At 42.6% G+C, this 16,535-nt stretch overlaps 1 protein-coding gene across 3 annotated transcripts in view; it reads left to right on the top strand.

Moving 5' to 3' along the window:
* LOC110531286 (membrane-associated guanylate kinase, WW and PDZ domain-containing protein 1-like) overlaps window positions 1-16,535 on the top strand; it is a 130,255-nt gene that overhangs the window by 38,733 nt on the left and 74,987 nt on the right. For all 3 annotated transcript variants that reach the window (XM_036989056.1, XM_036989055.1, XM_036989053.1), the window contains exons 2-4: window positions 1,592-1,881; window positions 9,281-9,397; window positions 14,345-14,464. In XM_036989056.1, the coding sequence (XP_036844951.1) occupies window positions 1,602-1,881; window positions 9,281-9,397; window positions 14,345-14,464 (517 nt within the window). In that variant the 5' untranslated portion in view covers window positions 1,592-1,601. The remainder of the gene's footprint in view (window positions 1-1,591; window positions 1,882-9,280; window positions 9,398-14,344; window positions 14,465-16,535) is intronic.

Here is a 16,535-nt window from a genome sequence, read left to right as displayed (position 1 = left end):
CACCAACAAACAAAATGTCAAGGGAATCCAGCTTGGATTTGGTGTCACTCAAATCTCATTGAGAGCGTCACGGACAGTAACACTGGAATTGTTAAACTTGGACTTGTGGTTTTACTTAATTCTCCGTACTGGCCAATGATTATAACTGAGATTCTGATCCAACCATTAATTCAGACATGGTTGTGCCCCTGACCTGAGAGGGTGGAAGCTAAATATGTAGCTAGATGTAGAAGGCTAATGTTAACCTCTACAGGATTGGTGTCGGTTGAGCTAACAGAGTCAATGTGGAGGCTATATACAGGGGGTACCGGTACAGACTCAGTGTGGAGGCTATATACAGGGGGTACCAGTAGATTGTCAGTGTGGAGGCTATATACAGGGGGTACCGGTACCGAGTCAATGTGGAGGCTATATACAGGGGGTTCCGGTACAGAGTCAATGTGGAGGCTATATACAGGGGGTACCGGTACAGAGTCAGTGTGGAGGCTATATACAGGGGGTACCGGTACAGAGTCAATGTGGAGGCTATATACAGGGGGTACTGGTATAGAGTCAATGTGGAGGCTATATACAGGGGGTACCGGTACAGAGTCAGTGTGGAGGTTATATACAGGGGGTACCCGTACAGAGTCAGTGTGGAGGCTATATACAGGGGGTACCGGTACAGAGTCAATGTGGAGGCTATATACAGGGGGTACCGGTACAGAGTCAGTGTGGAGGCTATATACAGGGGGTACCAGTACCGAGTCAGTGTTTGGGGGTTAGGTTAGTTGAGGTAATTGGTACTAAATCGGTCATAGGTTGTCATTGCTTCTTAGCTCCAGAGACACGGACCGATTATTGCTCCTACTGTTATTTTGTAATTTGTAATTTTACTGTATTTAAATAGTGTATTCATCATTCCACACCTTGTTTTCACGGTTCTGTTTTCATGGGTCTGTTTTCATGGGTCTGTTTTCACAGTTCTGTTTTCATGGGTCTGTTTTCATGGGTCTGTTTTCATGGGTCTGTTTTCACAGTTCTGTTTTCATGGGTCTGTTTTCATGGGTCTGTTTTCATGGGTTTGTTTTCACGGTTCTGTTTTCACGGTTCTGTTTTCATGGGTCTGTTTTCATGGGTCTGTTTTCATGGTTCTGTTTTCATGGGTCTGTTTTCACGGTTCTGTTTTCAAGGGTCTGTTTTCATGGGTCTGTTTTCATGGGTCTGTTTTCACGGGTCTGTTTTCACGGGTCTGTTTTCACAGTTCTATTTTCACGGGTCTGTTTTCATGGGTCTGTTTTCACGGGTCTGTTTTCATGGGTCTGTTTTCATAGGTCTGTTTTCATGTTTCTATTTTCACGGGTCTGTTTTCACGGGTCTGTTTTCACGGTTCTATTTTCATGGGTCTGTTTTCATGGTTCTATTTTCATGAGTCTGTTTTCATGGGTCTGTTTTCATGGTTCTGTTTTTCCCACTCGTGTGGTGTTGTTACCATCCCCGTGGCCTGTGCTATTCTGTTCCAGCTCTACTACCATGTCTAAGGCCACAGCTCCCTGTGCTATCTTTTGTACGATGTATTGACCATCTCTGTGCTGTCTTGTGTCTCTTCCAGGTCTGCCACAATGTCTAAGGCCACAGTGAACAAGCTGCACTGGCGTTCCAAGGTGCAGGAGAGTTTTGTTCCCCTGGGGGGTGGGTCTGGGGAGCTAGGTGTGGCCATCGGGGGCGGGGCTGACTACGGAGAGTTCCCATTCGTCACAGCAGCACCGGGAGGCGGGGCCACAGTGGGTGACGTCATACTGGAGATCGGGGGTACGCCCGTCCTGGGCATGACACTAGGAGACGTGAGAGGGGTCCTCAACTCATGCCCCCATCCCATACGCATTAAAACTGTCTCGCCAGGTACCCCCCCCCCACACACACACACACACACACACACACACACACACACACACACACACACACACCAACCGGGAACTAGACAAAACCTCCAGGGGACCACGACACAACGTTCTGACTGATTTTAGTGGACCACTTCGTAACGTCCCGGGGACGTCCTAACCACTTATTTTTGTTTGCAGGGTAGTAAAATGAAAGTCCTGAGGTGGTCCTAAAATTGTTGTGTCATGGTCCTGGGAACTTACAGGGAACTAGACAAAGTTCCTACAGCTTTGGACCGTCATGCAATGTCCTGAGGACTAGTAAAATTAATGTCCCGAGGACGAGTAAAATGAAAGTCCCGAGGACGAGTAAAATGTAAGTCCTGAGGACTAGTAAAATGAAAGTCCTGAGGACTAGTAAAATGAAAGTCCCGAGGACTAGTAAAATGAAAGTCCCGAGGACTAGTAAAATGAAAGTCCTGAGGACTAGTAAAATGAAAGTCCTGAGGACTAGTAAAATGAAAGTCCTGAGGACTAGTAAAATGAAAGTCCTGAGGACTAGTAAAATGAAAGTCCTGAGGACTAGTAAAATGAAAGTCCTGAGGACTAGTAAAATGAAAGTCCCGAGGAAAGTCCTGAGGACTAGTAAAATGAAAGTCCTGAGGACTAGTAAAATGAAAGTCCTGAGGACTAGTAAAATGAAAGTCCCGAGGACTAGTAAAATGAAAGTCCCGAGGACTAGTAAAATGAAAGTCCCGAGGACTAATAAAATGAAAGTCCTGAGGACTAGTAAAATGAAAGTCCTGAGGACTAGTAAAATGAAAGTCCTGAGGACTAGTAGAATGAAAGTCCTGAGGACTAGTAAAATGAAAGTCCTGAGGACTAGTAAAATGAAAGTCCTGAGGACGTCCTGGGGCCTCATAAACAGTGCATGCCCCAAAAAATGTGCGTCCGACACTTTTCATGCAAAAGTTGGTATTTATAAAAATGTAGCTAACTTCATGTGAAATGTAACTCCATATGTAACTCCATTGTCCTTTACCTAGCTACTAGGTAAAGGACAATTCCAATAAGTCAGTCAATTCAGGAAGTAAACATAAATTACAATTTAATAATTGAATAATTTTTAAATAATTTTTATTTTCAATGACTTCTCAATAAACCGAAAAGGAGAAGCTATTTATTTCAAACTTTTTTCATTTTTTTTCTTTCTACGAATGTTTCATTCAAATCCCTTCCTGAATTGACTGACTTCAATTCAGATTGACCCTAAACCTGCTAGCTTCTATCCTCTGACTTCAATTCAGATTGACCCTAAACCTGCTAGCTTCTATCCTCTGACTTCAATTCAGATTGACCCTAAACCTGCTAGCTTCTATCCTCTGACTTCAATTCAGATTGACCCTAAACCTGCTAGCTTCTATCCTCTGACTTCAATTCAGATTGACCCTAAACTGCTAGCTTCTAGCCTCTGACTTCAATTCAGATTGACCCTAAACCTGCTAGCTTCTATCCTCTGACTTCAATTCAGATTGACCCTAAACTGCTAGCTTCTAGCCTCTGACTTCAATTCAGATTGACCCTAAACCTGCTAGCTTCTATCCTCTGACTTCAATTCAGATTGACCCTAAACTGCTAGCTTCTAGCCTCTGACTTCAATTCAGATTGACCCTAAACCTGCTAGCTTCTATCCTCTGACTTCAATTCAGATTGACCCTAAACCTGCTAGCTTCTAGCCTCTGACTTCAATTCAGATTGACCCTAAACCTGCTAGCTTCTATCCTCTGACTTCAATTCAGATTGACCCTAAACCTGCTAGCTTCTAGCCTCTGACTTCAATTCAGATTGACCCTAAACCTGCTAGCTTCTAGCCTCTGACTTCAATTCAGATTGACCCTAAACCTGCTAGCTTCTATCCTCTGACTTCAATTCAGATTGACCCTAAACCTGCTAGCTTCTAGCCTCTGACTTCAATTCAGATTGACCCTAAACTGCTAGCTTCTAGCCTCTGACTTCAATTCAGATTGACCCTAAACCTGCTAGCTTCTAACCGTCTTACTTCAATTCAGATTGACCCTAAACCTGCTAGCTTCTATCCTCTGACTTCAATTCAGATTGACCCTAAACCAGCTAGCTTCTAGCCTCTGACTTCAAATCAGATTGACCCTAAACCTGCTAGCTTCTATCCTCTGACTTCAATTCAGATAAACTTTAAACCTGCTAGCTTCTAGCCTTTGACTTCAATTCAGATTTACCTTAAACCTGCTAGCTTCTAGCCTACCGTCCAGCCTGTGTAGTGAGTCGCCTGTCCTGTACCCATCACTATTTGAAATCATTCCAACTACGTTGAGCATTTGCTCTAGTTCGCCTGGAGTGCCAGATGTGCAGGGTTTACAGTTGTTATTGGTAAATTAATCCAGGCAAGCTCAATCAAGCACAGATAAAGTAATTGAAATCATCTGAACCCAGGACTGGTACTGTCTACCTCTACTTGTCCTACTGTCTACTGCTAATGTCTACCTCTACTTGTCCTACTGTCTAGTTCTACTGCTACTGTCTACTGCTACTGTCTACTTGTCCTACTTGTCCTACTGTCTACTGCTACTTGTCCTACTGTCTACTTCTACTTGTCCTACTGTCTACTTCTACTGCTACTGTCCACTGCTTTACTGACACTTGTCCTACTTTCTACTGCTCTACTGTGACTTGTCCTAATGTCTACAGTCACTTTAACTACTTTCTACTGCTCTATTGTCACTTGTCCTACTGTCTACTGCTTTACTGTAACTTGTCCTACTTGCTACTGCTCTATTGTCACTTGTCCTACTGTCTACACTCCACTGTAACTTGTCCTGATGTCTACTGTCACTTGTCCTACTATCTACTGCTTTACTGTCACTTATCCTACTTCTTCTGCTTTACTCTCACTTGTCCTACTTTCTACTGCTCTAAATGTACTTGTCCTACTTTCTACTGCTTTACTGGCACTTGTCCTACTATCTACTGCTCTACTGGTACTTGTCCTACTGTCTACTGATTTTCTGTCACTTGTCCTACTTTCTACTGCTCTATTGTCACTTATCCTACATTCTACTGCTTTACTGTCACTTATCCTACTTTCTCCTGCTCTAAAGACACTTGTCCTACTTTCTCCTGCTCTAAAGACACTTGTCCTACTTTCTACTGCTCTACTCTTACTTGTCATACTTTCTACTGCTCTACTCTTACTTGTCCCACTGTCCACTGCTTTCCTTCAATTGTCCTACTGTCTACTGCTCTACTGTCACTTGTCCTACTGTCTACTGTGACAGGAGAGCAGTAGACAGTAGGACAAGTAGCAGAAGAACAGTAGACAGTAGGACAAGTGACAGTAAAGCAGTAGAAAGTAGAACAAGTAGGAGTAGAGCAGTAGACATTAGGACAAGTAGCAGCAGAACATTAGACAGTAAGACAAGTTCTACTGTCTACTGCTCTACTCCTACTTGTCCTACTGTCTACTGCTCTATTCTTACTTGTCCTACTGTCTACTGCTCTGTTGCTACTTGTCCTACTGTCTACTGCTCTACTCTTACTTGTCCTACTGTCTACTGCTCTGTTGCTACTTGGTCTACTGTCTACTGCTTTACTCTACTTGTCCTACTGTCTACTGCTCTAGTCTTATTTTGTCCTACTGTCTATTGCTCTGTTGCTACTTGTTCTACTGTCTACTGCTCTACTCTTACTTGTCCTACCGTCTACTGCTCTACTGTTACTTGTCCTACTGTCCTGTAACAGGTAGTATGTACTGTACTGTAGTAGTTAATCTGTACTGTAGTAGTTAATCTGTACTGTAGCAGGCTGTCTGTCTTGTAGTAGGTAGTGTGTGCTTTAGTAGGAAGTCTGTCTTGTAGTAGGTAGTGTGTACTGTAGTAGGTAGTCTGTACTGTAGTAGTTACTGTAGTCTGTACTGTAGTAGTTGGTCTGTCCTGTAGTAGGTAGTCTGTACTGTAGTAGTTGGTCTGTCCTGTAGTAGGTAGTCTGTACTGTAGTAGTTATTGTAGTCTGTTCTGTAGTAGGTAGTGTGTACTGTAGTAGGTAGTGTATATTGTAGTAGGTAGTGTGTTCTGTAGTAGGTAGTGTGTACTGTAGTAGGTAGTATATACTGTAGTAGGTAGTGTGTACTGTAGTAGGTAGTATATACTGTAGTAGGTAGTGTGTACTGTACTGTAGTATTATATCTCTGTAGTAGGTAGTGTATACTGTAGTAGGTAGTGTGTACTGTAGTAGGTAGTATATACTGTAGTAGGTAGTGTGTACTGTACTGTAGTATTATATCTCTGTAGTAGGTAGTGTGTACTGTACTGTAGTATTATATCTCTGTAGTAGGTAGTGTGTACTGTACTATAGTATTATATCTATGTAGTAGGTAGTGTGTACTGTACTGTAATAGTATATCTCTGTAGTAGGTAGTGTATACTGTAGTAGGTAGTGTATACTGTAGTAGGTAGTGCGTAATGTAGTAGGTAGTATATACTGTAGTAGATAGTGTGTACTGTAGTAGGTAGTGTATACTGTAGAAGGTAGTGTATACTGTAGTAGGTAGTGTGTACTGTACTGTAGTATTATTTCTCTGTAGAAGGTAGTGTGTACTGTACTGTAATATTATATCTCTGTAGTAGGTAGTGTATACTGTAGTAGGTAGTGTAGACTGTAGTAGGTAGTGTGTAATGTAGTAGGTAGTATATACTGTACTGTAGTATTACATCTCTGTAGTAGGTAGTGTGTACTGTACTAGGTAGTGTATACTGTAGTAAGTAGTGTATACTGTTGTAGGTAGTATATACTGTACTGTAGTATTACATCTCTATAGTAGGTAGTGTGTACTGTAGTAGGTAGTGTGTACTGTAGTAGGTAGTGTATACTGTACTGTAGTATTATATCTCTGTAGTAGGTAGTGTATACTGTAGTAGGTAGTGTATACTGTAGTAGGTAGTGTGTACTGTAGTAGGTAGTGTATACTGTACTAGGTAGTGTGTACTGTACTGTAGTATCTCATGCTAAGTGAATGTGATTGTCTTCACTCTATTACTTAACCTCTGTGGTCTCTGTGGAGACCAAGGATATTGAGTAGGTTTGATCACTGTCAGAGACAGTCAGGAGGGGAGAATAGTTGGGATTGAGGTTTGACTGTCAATGGAGGCTAGGGGAGGAAGGATGAGGTGAGGAGTGGACAGAATATTCAGACAGATATATATATATATATATATATATATATATATATATATATATTTTTTTTTTTTTAACTCCAACCCTGTTCCTCAAGCTACCTTCCTGTAGTTTTCAACTCCAACCCTATTCCTAGAGCTACCTTCCGGTAGGTTTCAACTCCAACCCTGTTCCTAGAGCTACCTTCCTGTAGGTTTTAACTCCAACCCTGTTCCTAGAGCTACCTTCCTGTAGGTTTTAACTACAACCTTGTTCCTGGAAAGCTACCTTCCTGTAGGTTTTAACTCCAACCCTGTTCCTGGAGAGCTACCTTCTTGTAGGTTTTAACTCCAACCCTGTTCCTGGAGAGCTACCTTCCTGTAGGTTTTAACTCCAAGCCTGTTCCCAGAGAGCTACCTTCCTGTAGGTTTTAACTCCAACCCTGTTCCTAGAGCTACCTTCCTGTAGGTTTTAACTCCAACCCTATTCATAGAGCTACCTTCCTGTAGGTTTAAACTCCAACCCTGTTCCTGGAGAGAGACTCTCCTGTAGGTTTAAACTCCAACCCTGTTCCTCGAGAGAGACCCTCCTGTAGGTTTTAACTCCAACCCTATTCATAGAGCTACCTTCCTGTAGGTTTAAACTCCAACCCTGTTCCTGGAGAGAGACCCTCCTGTAGGTTTTAACTCCAACCCTGTTCCTGGAGAGAGACCCTCCTGTAGGTTTAAACTCCAACCCTGTTCCTGGAGAGAGACCCTCTTGTAGGCTTTAACTCCAACCCTGTTCCTGGAGAGAGACCCTCCTGTAGGTTTTAACTCCAACCCTGTTCCTGGAGAGAGACCCTCCTGTAGGTTTAAACTCCAACCCTGTTCCTGGAGAGAGACTCTCCTGTAGGTTTTAACTCCAACCCTGTTCCTGGAGAGAGACCCTCCTGTAGGTTTAAACTCCAACCCTGTTCCTGGAGAGAGACCCTCCTGTAGGTTTAAACTCCAACCCTGTTCCTGGAGAGAGACCCTCTTGTAGGTTTTAACTCCAACCCTGTTCCTGGAGAGAGACCCTCCTGTAGGTTTTAACTCCAACCCTGTTCCTGGAGAGAGACTCTCCTGTAGGTTTAAACTCCAACCCTGTTCCTGGAGAGAGACCCTCCTGTAGGTTTAAACTCCAACCCTGTTCCTGGAGAGAGACCCTCTTGTAGGTTTTAACTCCAACCCTGTTCCTGGAGAGAGACCCTCCTGTAGGTTTTAACTCCAACCCTGTTCCTGGAGAGAGACTCTCCTGTAGGTTTAAACTCCAACCCTGTTCCTGGAGAGAGACCCTCCTGTAGGTTTAAACTCCAACCCTGTTCCTGGAGAGAGACCCTCCTGATGTTTTAAACTCCAACTCTATTCTGGCGTAGCTGATTCTAATAATGAACTCTCCAGGAACAGGGTTGTAGAGCCCTGTGTTTCGGCCAGCTGTACATGCTGACCAAAGGGACATTGGGGAGAAGGAGGGTATTAGCGAAGGGAAAAGGCTTTGACAAATCAATATCACAAGATTTTTACACATAGGATGAGGGAGCTGAACATAGTTTAACGCTGTTTTTGATGTTTTGTTCAGTTGTGATTTGGTCAGAAGATTTGGTTCAGTTTTGATAAGATTGAATTATTCTCATGTTTCTGTTTGTTGTTTCACCCCGTTTCCTGTCTCAGTGTGATGACACGGTACTGCATGGAGGGAATAACACACACACACACACACACACACACACACACACACACACACACACACACACACACACACACACACACACACACACACACACGCTCACTCGCTCACACACACACACGCTCACTCGCTCACACATGCTCACACACGCTCACACATGCTCACACACACACACACACACACACATGCTCACACACACACTAATTCAGCCTGCAGCAGTGTAGGGACATAAAGAGGTCACTGTTACCAATGTGACTGTAATCCCTTAAATGGCGCCTTCACAAAATCTTTGGGTGCATTTGTGTGTCCTTCACGACAGACAGACAGACAAGCAGACAGACAGACAGACAGACAGACAGACAGACAGACAGACAGTAATAATTTGTGTGTGCCTGCTTTTTTGATAGTGAGGTTTTGGTTACTCCTCAGAGATACACACAGTCAGACCCGGGTAAAGTATTTTACTAAATCCTTCATTGTTTAATGCTGACATCTGATAACATACAGTATGTCCTGTCTCTCTCGTACAGGCTCTACTCTGTGTAAGGACCTGAGGCTGTACCTGAGCAAGTGTTTCACTCCAGGATCCATGGACAGCCAACTGCAGCAGGTCATCAGGGAGAACCTGTACCTCAGAGCCGTCCCCTGTGAGTAGCAAAGTGATATCTATAACTATACATGCATACACCGCTAAACTGTGCCAACTCACCCCCTCCACCCATTCCACCCCCTCCACCCCCTCCACCCATTCCACCCCCTCCACCTATTCCACCCCCTCCACCCCCTACACCATCCACCCCCTCCATCTATTCCACCCCTTACACACCCTACACCCCCTACACCCATCCACCCCCTTCATCTATTCCACCCCTTACACACCCTACACACCCTCCACCCATTCCACCACCTCCACACAAACATCAAGCAGTCACACACACACGTAATCATGCACTTACAGATGTAGGATTTGAATTTGATCACCATGTTGCAGGATCATTTGTTGTGTATTTGAGGTTTAAAATGGCTTCTTAAGTTTAGAATTTCCACTTTGAAATTTCAGACTTGTTTTTCCCTTACATAAAATTGATCAAAACCTACAGAAATGTCAATTAATTATAATCCACATAATAATTTACATTTCCTGCTGCTGCAGGATCATTTTTCTGCTGTAGCAAACTGCCTCAAATTAAGATCCTACATTTGTATAATCAGATCAACTCAATCACACATGATTACATAGATAAACATACCTGCTAGCAAAAGAAAATCCCTGGTGTCATCATCTGAAAGAGAGTGCTGCCAGGCAGGTGGGTGCTGCTGGTATCTTGCTGCCAGGCAGGTGGGTGCTGCTGGTATCTTGCTGCCAGGCAGGTGGGTGCTGCTGGTATCTTGCTGCCAGGCAGGTGGGTGCTGCTGGTATCTTGCTGCCAGGCAGGTGGGTGCTGCTGGTATCTTGCTGCCAGGTAGGTGGGTGCTGCTGGTATCTTGCTGCCAGGCAGGTGGGTGCTGCTGGTATCTTGCTGCCAGGCAGGTGGGTGCTGCTGGTATCTTGCTGCCAGGCAGGTGGGTGCTGCTGGTATCTTGCTGCCAGGCAGGTGGGTGCTGCTGGTATCTTGCTGCCAGGCAGGTGGGTGCTGCTGGTATCTTGCTGCCAGGCAGGTGGGTGCTGCTGGTATCTTGCTGCCGGGCAGGTGGGTGTTGCTGGTATCTTGCTGCCGGGCAGGTGGGTGTTGCTGGTATCTTGCTGCCGGGCAGGCGGGTGTTGCTGGTATCTTGCTGCCGGGCAGGCGGGTGCTGCTGGTATCTTCCTGCCAGGTAGGCGAGTGCTGCTGGTATCTTCCTACCAGGTAGGCGGGTGCTGCTAGTATCTTCCTGCTAGGTAGGCGGGTGCTGCTGGTATCTTGCTGCCAGGCAGGCGGGTGCTGCTGGTATCTTCCTACCAGGTAGGCGGGTGCTGCTAGTATCTTCCTACCAGGTAGGCGAGTGCTGCTGGTATCTTCCTACCAGGTAGGCGGGTGCTGCTGGTATCTTCCTACCAGGTAGGCGGGTGCTGCTAGTATCTTCCTGCTAGGTAGGCGGGTGCTGCTGGTATCTTGCTGCCAGGCAGGCGGGTGCTGCTGGTATCTTCCTACCAGGTAGGCGGGTGCTGCTAGTATCTTCCTGCTAGGTAGGCGGGTGCTGCTGGTATCTTGCTGCCAGGCAGGCGGGTGCTGCTGGTATCTTCCTACCAGGTAGGCGGGTGCTGCTAGTATCTTCCTACCAGGTAGGCGAGTGCTGCTGGTATCTTCCTACCAGGTAGGCGGGTGCTGCTGGTATCTTCCTACCAGGTAGGCGGGTGCTGCTAGTATCTTCCTGCTAGGTAGGCGGGTGCTGCTGGTATCTTGCTGCCAGGCAGGCGGGTGCTGCTAGTATCTTCCTGCTAGGTAGGCGGGTGCTGCTGGTATCTTGCTGCCAGGCAGGCGGGTGCTGCTGGTATCTTCCTACCAGGTAGGCGGGTGCTGCTCTGATTCAAAAACACATCAGGAGAAGAAATAAAGGAAAATAAGTGTATAGTTCGTGTGACTGACCTGTTTCTATAGCAACTGCCATTAGGCGCCAGGCCAGTAAGTTGATTCATTGTGACAGACTGCTGGTTTTGTGTTTTTGGGGCCTGCAATCCCAAATGGCAGCCTATTCCCTACATAGAGTAGTGCTTTTGATCAGGGTCTTGGTCTAATGCGTAGTGCACTACAGTATATAGTGATCCATTTGGGATGCAGGTGTTATTTCTCCTCCAGCCTCATGCCTCCATGTCAACCACTATTCTACATGACTAATTTAGAGTTTGGATGCAATTTGCCATTTGCGTGAAATAACATATATATAACGGCACAGTATATAACGGCACAGTTGTGTACTGTGAGCTTTGTTATTGATAGATTTTACACCTGATAAAGGCTTTGTTATTGATAGATTTTACACCTGATAAAGGCTTTGTTATTGATAGATTTTACACCTGATAAAGGATTTGTTATTGATAGATTTTACACCTGATAAAGGCTTTGTTATTGATAGACTTTACACCTGATAAAGGATTTGTTATTGATAGATTTTACACCTGATAAAGGCTTTGTTATTGATAGACTTTACACCTGATAAAGGCTTTGTTATTGATAGACTTTACACCTGATAAAGGCTTTGTTATTGATAGATTTTACACCTGATAAAGGCTTTGTTATTGATAGACTTTACACCTGATAAAGGCTTTGTTATTGATAGACTTTACACCTGATAAAGGATTTGTTATTGATAGATTTTACACCTGATAAAGGCTTTGTTATTGATAGACTTTACACCCGATGAAGGATGTGGCGCCGAAGAGGATGATGTTTCACATGCTCCTGACCAACTGTGCTATTTTGTTAGTTTTTCTGCGTTGTTTGTAACTTTTAAAAAAGTACATAATGTTGCTGCTACCGTCTCTTATGACAGAAAATAACTCCTGGACGTCAGAACTGGGATTACTCACCACGAACTGGAATAAGCTTTTTCCTCTAACGAGTCCGACGAGAAAGATGTACTGCCCTCTCGTGAACAGGCCCAAATCCCCATCATTTGCGTGAAGAAAAGACTGAGAAAAAGAGGACGCAGATCGGGCTGCCATCTGAGAACCCGTAGGCGAGCGAGTAAACTCCCACTGCCTTCCATTCTACTTGCTAACATGCAATCATTGGAAAATAAAATTGATGACCTACGATTACAATTATTCTACCAAGAACTAATATCTTATGTTTCACCGAGTCGCGGCTGAAGGACGACACGGAGAATAAAGAGCTGGCTGGGTTTTCCAGCACCGACAGAACAGAGAAGCTACGTCTGATAAGACGAGGGGTGGGGGTGTGTGTCTATTTGACAATAACAGCTGGTGAGCGATGTCTAATGTTAAATAAGTCTCGAGGTATTGCTCGTCTGTGGTAGAGTACCTTATGATAAGCTGTAGACCACACTATCTACCAAGAGAGTTCTCATCTATATTATTCATAGTAGTCTAGACCGATGCTGGCACTAAGACCGCACTCAACCAACTCTATAAGGCCATAAGCAAGCAAGAAAATGCTCACCCAGAAGTGGCGCTCCTAGTGGCCGGGGACTTTAATGCAGGCAAACATAAATCAGTTTTACCTTATTTCTACCAGCATGTTACATGTGCAACCAGAGGAAAAAAAACTCTAGACCACCTTTACTCCACACACAGAGATGTGTGCAAAGCTCTCCCCCGCCCTCCATTTGGCAAATCTGACCATAATTATATCCTCCTGATTACTGCTTACAAGCAAAAACTAAAGCAGGAAGTACCAGTGACTCGCTCAATACGGAACTGTTTTGCTAGCACAGACTGGAATATGTTCCGGGATTTATCCAATGCCTCCCGGATAGGATTCACTAGACCCACTCCAATTCGCATACCTCCCCAAAAGATCCACAGATGACGCAATCTCAATCGCACTCCACACTGCCCTTTCCCACCTGGACAAAAGGAACACCTATGTGAGAATGCTGTTCATTAACTACAGCTCAGCATTCAACACCATTGTGCCCACGAAGCTTATCACTAAGCTAAGGACTCTGGGACTGAACACCCCCCTCTGCAACTGGATCCTGGACTTCCTAACGGGCCACCCCCAGGTGGTAAGGGTAGGCAACAACACGTCTGCCAAGCTGATCCTCAACACTGGGGCCCCTCAGGGGTGTGTCCTTAGTCCCCTCCTGTATTCCCTGTTCACCCACGACTGCGTTGCCAAACACGACTCCAACACCATCATTAAGTTTGCTGACGACACAACAGTGACCGACAACGACGAGACAGCCTATTGGGAGGAGGTCAGAGATCTGGTAGTGTAGTGCCAAGACAATAACCTCTCCCTCAATGTGAGCAAGACAAAGGAGCTGATCGTGGACTACAGAGGGTGGGCCAAACAGGCCCCCATTAACATTAACAAGGCTGTAGTGGAGCGGGTCGAGAGTTTCAAGTTCCTTGTTGTCCACATCACCAACGAACTATCATGGTCCAAACACACCAAGACAGTTGTGAAGCGGGCACGACAAAACCTTTACCCCCCCAGGAGACTGAAAATATTTGGCATGGGTCCCCAGATACTCTAAATGTTATACAGCTGCACCATTGAGAGCATCCTGAACGGTTGCATCACTGCCTGGTATGGCAACTGCTCGGCATCTGACCGTAAGGCGCTACAGAGGGCATACCCCAAGAGACTTGCAACTGTTATTGCTGCAAAAGGTGGCTTTACAACGTATTGATATTGGGGGGGGGGGGGGGGGGGGGGGGTGAGATAGTTATGCACGCTCAAGTTTTCCGTTATTTCTTGCTTGTTTCACCCCCCAAAATATTTTGATCTTCAAAGTGGTGGGCATGTTATGTAAATAAAATGATACAAACCCACAAGAAAGGTGTGAATACTTTTGCAAGCCACTGTATGTGCTGGTATAATCAGACACCCCCTCGGGACGAGGAGATTAATTATTACTTTGTCCTGGCTTCTGTGTGTGTTAGGGTTCAAGCCTTACCTGTCCTAATGTTATCTGTCCCTCTCCAGGTACGACCAGACAGCCTCGCGACGGGGAGATATCAGGGGTGGATTACAACTTCGTCTCCATAGAAGAGTTCTTTTCCCTGGAAGAGTCTGGAGCCCTGCTGGAGAGTGGCAAGTTCAAAGGTGAGTATTGAAATGAATACAGTATTGAAATGAGTACACTATTGAAATGAATACAGTATTGAAATGAATACAGTATTGAAATGAGTACAGTATTGAAATGAATACAGTATTGAAATGAGTACAGTATTGAAATGAATACAGTATTGAAATGAATACAGTATTGAAATGAGTACAGTATTGAAATGAATACAGTATTGAAATGAATACAGTATTGAAATGAGTACAGTATTGAAATGAATACAGTATTGAAATGAGTACAGTATTGAAATGAATACAGTATTGAAATGAATACAGTATTGAAATGAGTACAGTAGTAAAATGAATACAGTATTGAAATAAATACAGTATTGAAATGAATACAGTATTGAAATGAATACAGTATTGAAATGAGTACAGTATTGAAATTAATACAATATTAAAATGAGTACAGTAGTGAAATGAATACAGTATTGAAATGAATACAGTATTGAAATGAATACAGTATTAAAATGAGTACAGTAGTAAAATGAATACAGTATTGAAATGAATATAGTATTGAAATGAGTACAGTATTGATATGAATACAGTATTGAAATGAATACAGTATTGAAATGAGTACAGTATTGAAATTAATACAATATTAAAATGAGTACAGTAGTGAAATGAATACAGTATTGAAATGAATACAGTATTGAAATGAATACAGTATTAAAATGAGTACAGTAGTAAAATGAATACAGTATTGAAATGAATATAGTATTGAAATGAGTACAGTATTGAAATGAATACAGTATTGAAATGAGTACAGTATTGAAATTAATACAGTGTTGAAATGAGTACAGTATTGAAATGAATACAGTATTGAAATTAATACAGTATTCAAATGAGTACAGTAGTAAAATGAATACAGTATTGAAATGAATACAGTATTGAAATGAGTACAGTATTGCAATTAATACAGTATTGAAATGAGTAAAGTATTGAAATGAATACAGTGTTGAAATGAGTACAGTATTCAAATGAGTACAGTAGTAAAATTAATACAGTATTGAAATGAATACAGTATTGAAATGAGTACAGTATTGAAATGAATACAGTATTGGAATGAGTACAGTATTGAAATGAATACAGTATTGAAATGAATACAGTGTTGAAATGATTACAGTATTGAAATGAATACAGTATTGAAATGAGTACAGTATTGAAATGAGTACAGTATTGAAATGAATACAGTATTGAAATGAGTACAGTATTGAAATGAGTACAATATTGAAATGAATACAGTATTGAAATGAATACAGTATTGAAATGAATACAGTATTAAAATGAGTACAGTAGTAAAATGAATGCAGTATTGAAATGAATACAGTATTGAAATGACTACAGTATTGAAATGAATACAGTATTGAAATGAGTACAGTATTGAAATGAATACAGTATTGAAATGAATACAGTGTTGAAATGATTAAAGTATTGAAATGAATACAGTATTGAAATTAATACAGTATTGAAATGAGTACAGTATTGAAATGAATACAGTATTGAAATGAATACAGTATTGAAATGAGTACAGTATTGAAATGAGTACAGTATTGAAATGAATACAGTATTGAAATGAGTACAGTATTGAAATGAATACAGTATTGAAATGAGTAAAGTATTGGAATGAGTACAGTATTGAAATGAATACAGTATTAAAATTAGTACAGTATTGAAATGAGTACAGTATTGAAATGAATACAGTATTAAAATGAGTACAGTAGTAAAATGAATACAGTATTGAAATGAATACAGTATTGAAATGAGTACAGTATTGAAATGAATACAGTATTGAAATGAGTATGGTATTGAAATGAATACAGTATTGAAATGAATACAGTGTTGAAATGATTACAGTATTGAAATGAATACAGTATTGAAATGAATACAGTATTGAAATGAGTACAGTATTGAAATGAATACAGTATTGAAATGAATACAGTATTGAAATGAGTACAGTATTGAAATGAATACAGTATTGAAATGAGTAAAGTATTGAAATGAGTACAGTATTGAAATGAATACAGTATTGAAATGAGTACAGTATTGAAAT

Source organism: Oncorhynchus mykiss, chromosome 9, assembly GCF_013265735.2.
Source record: "Oncorhynchus mykiss isolate Arlee chromosome 9, USDA_OmykA_1.1, whole genome shotgun sequence".
Classification (NCBI taxonomy): Eukaryota; Metazoa; Chordata; class Actinopteri; order Salmoniformes; family Salmonidae; genus Oncorhynchus; species Oncorhynchus mykiss.
This window is presented reverse-complemented; position numbering and strand designations above follow the sequence as displayed.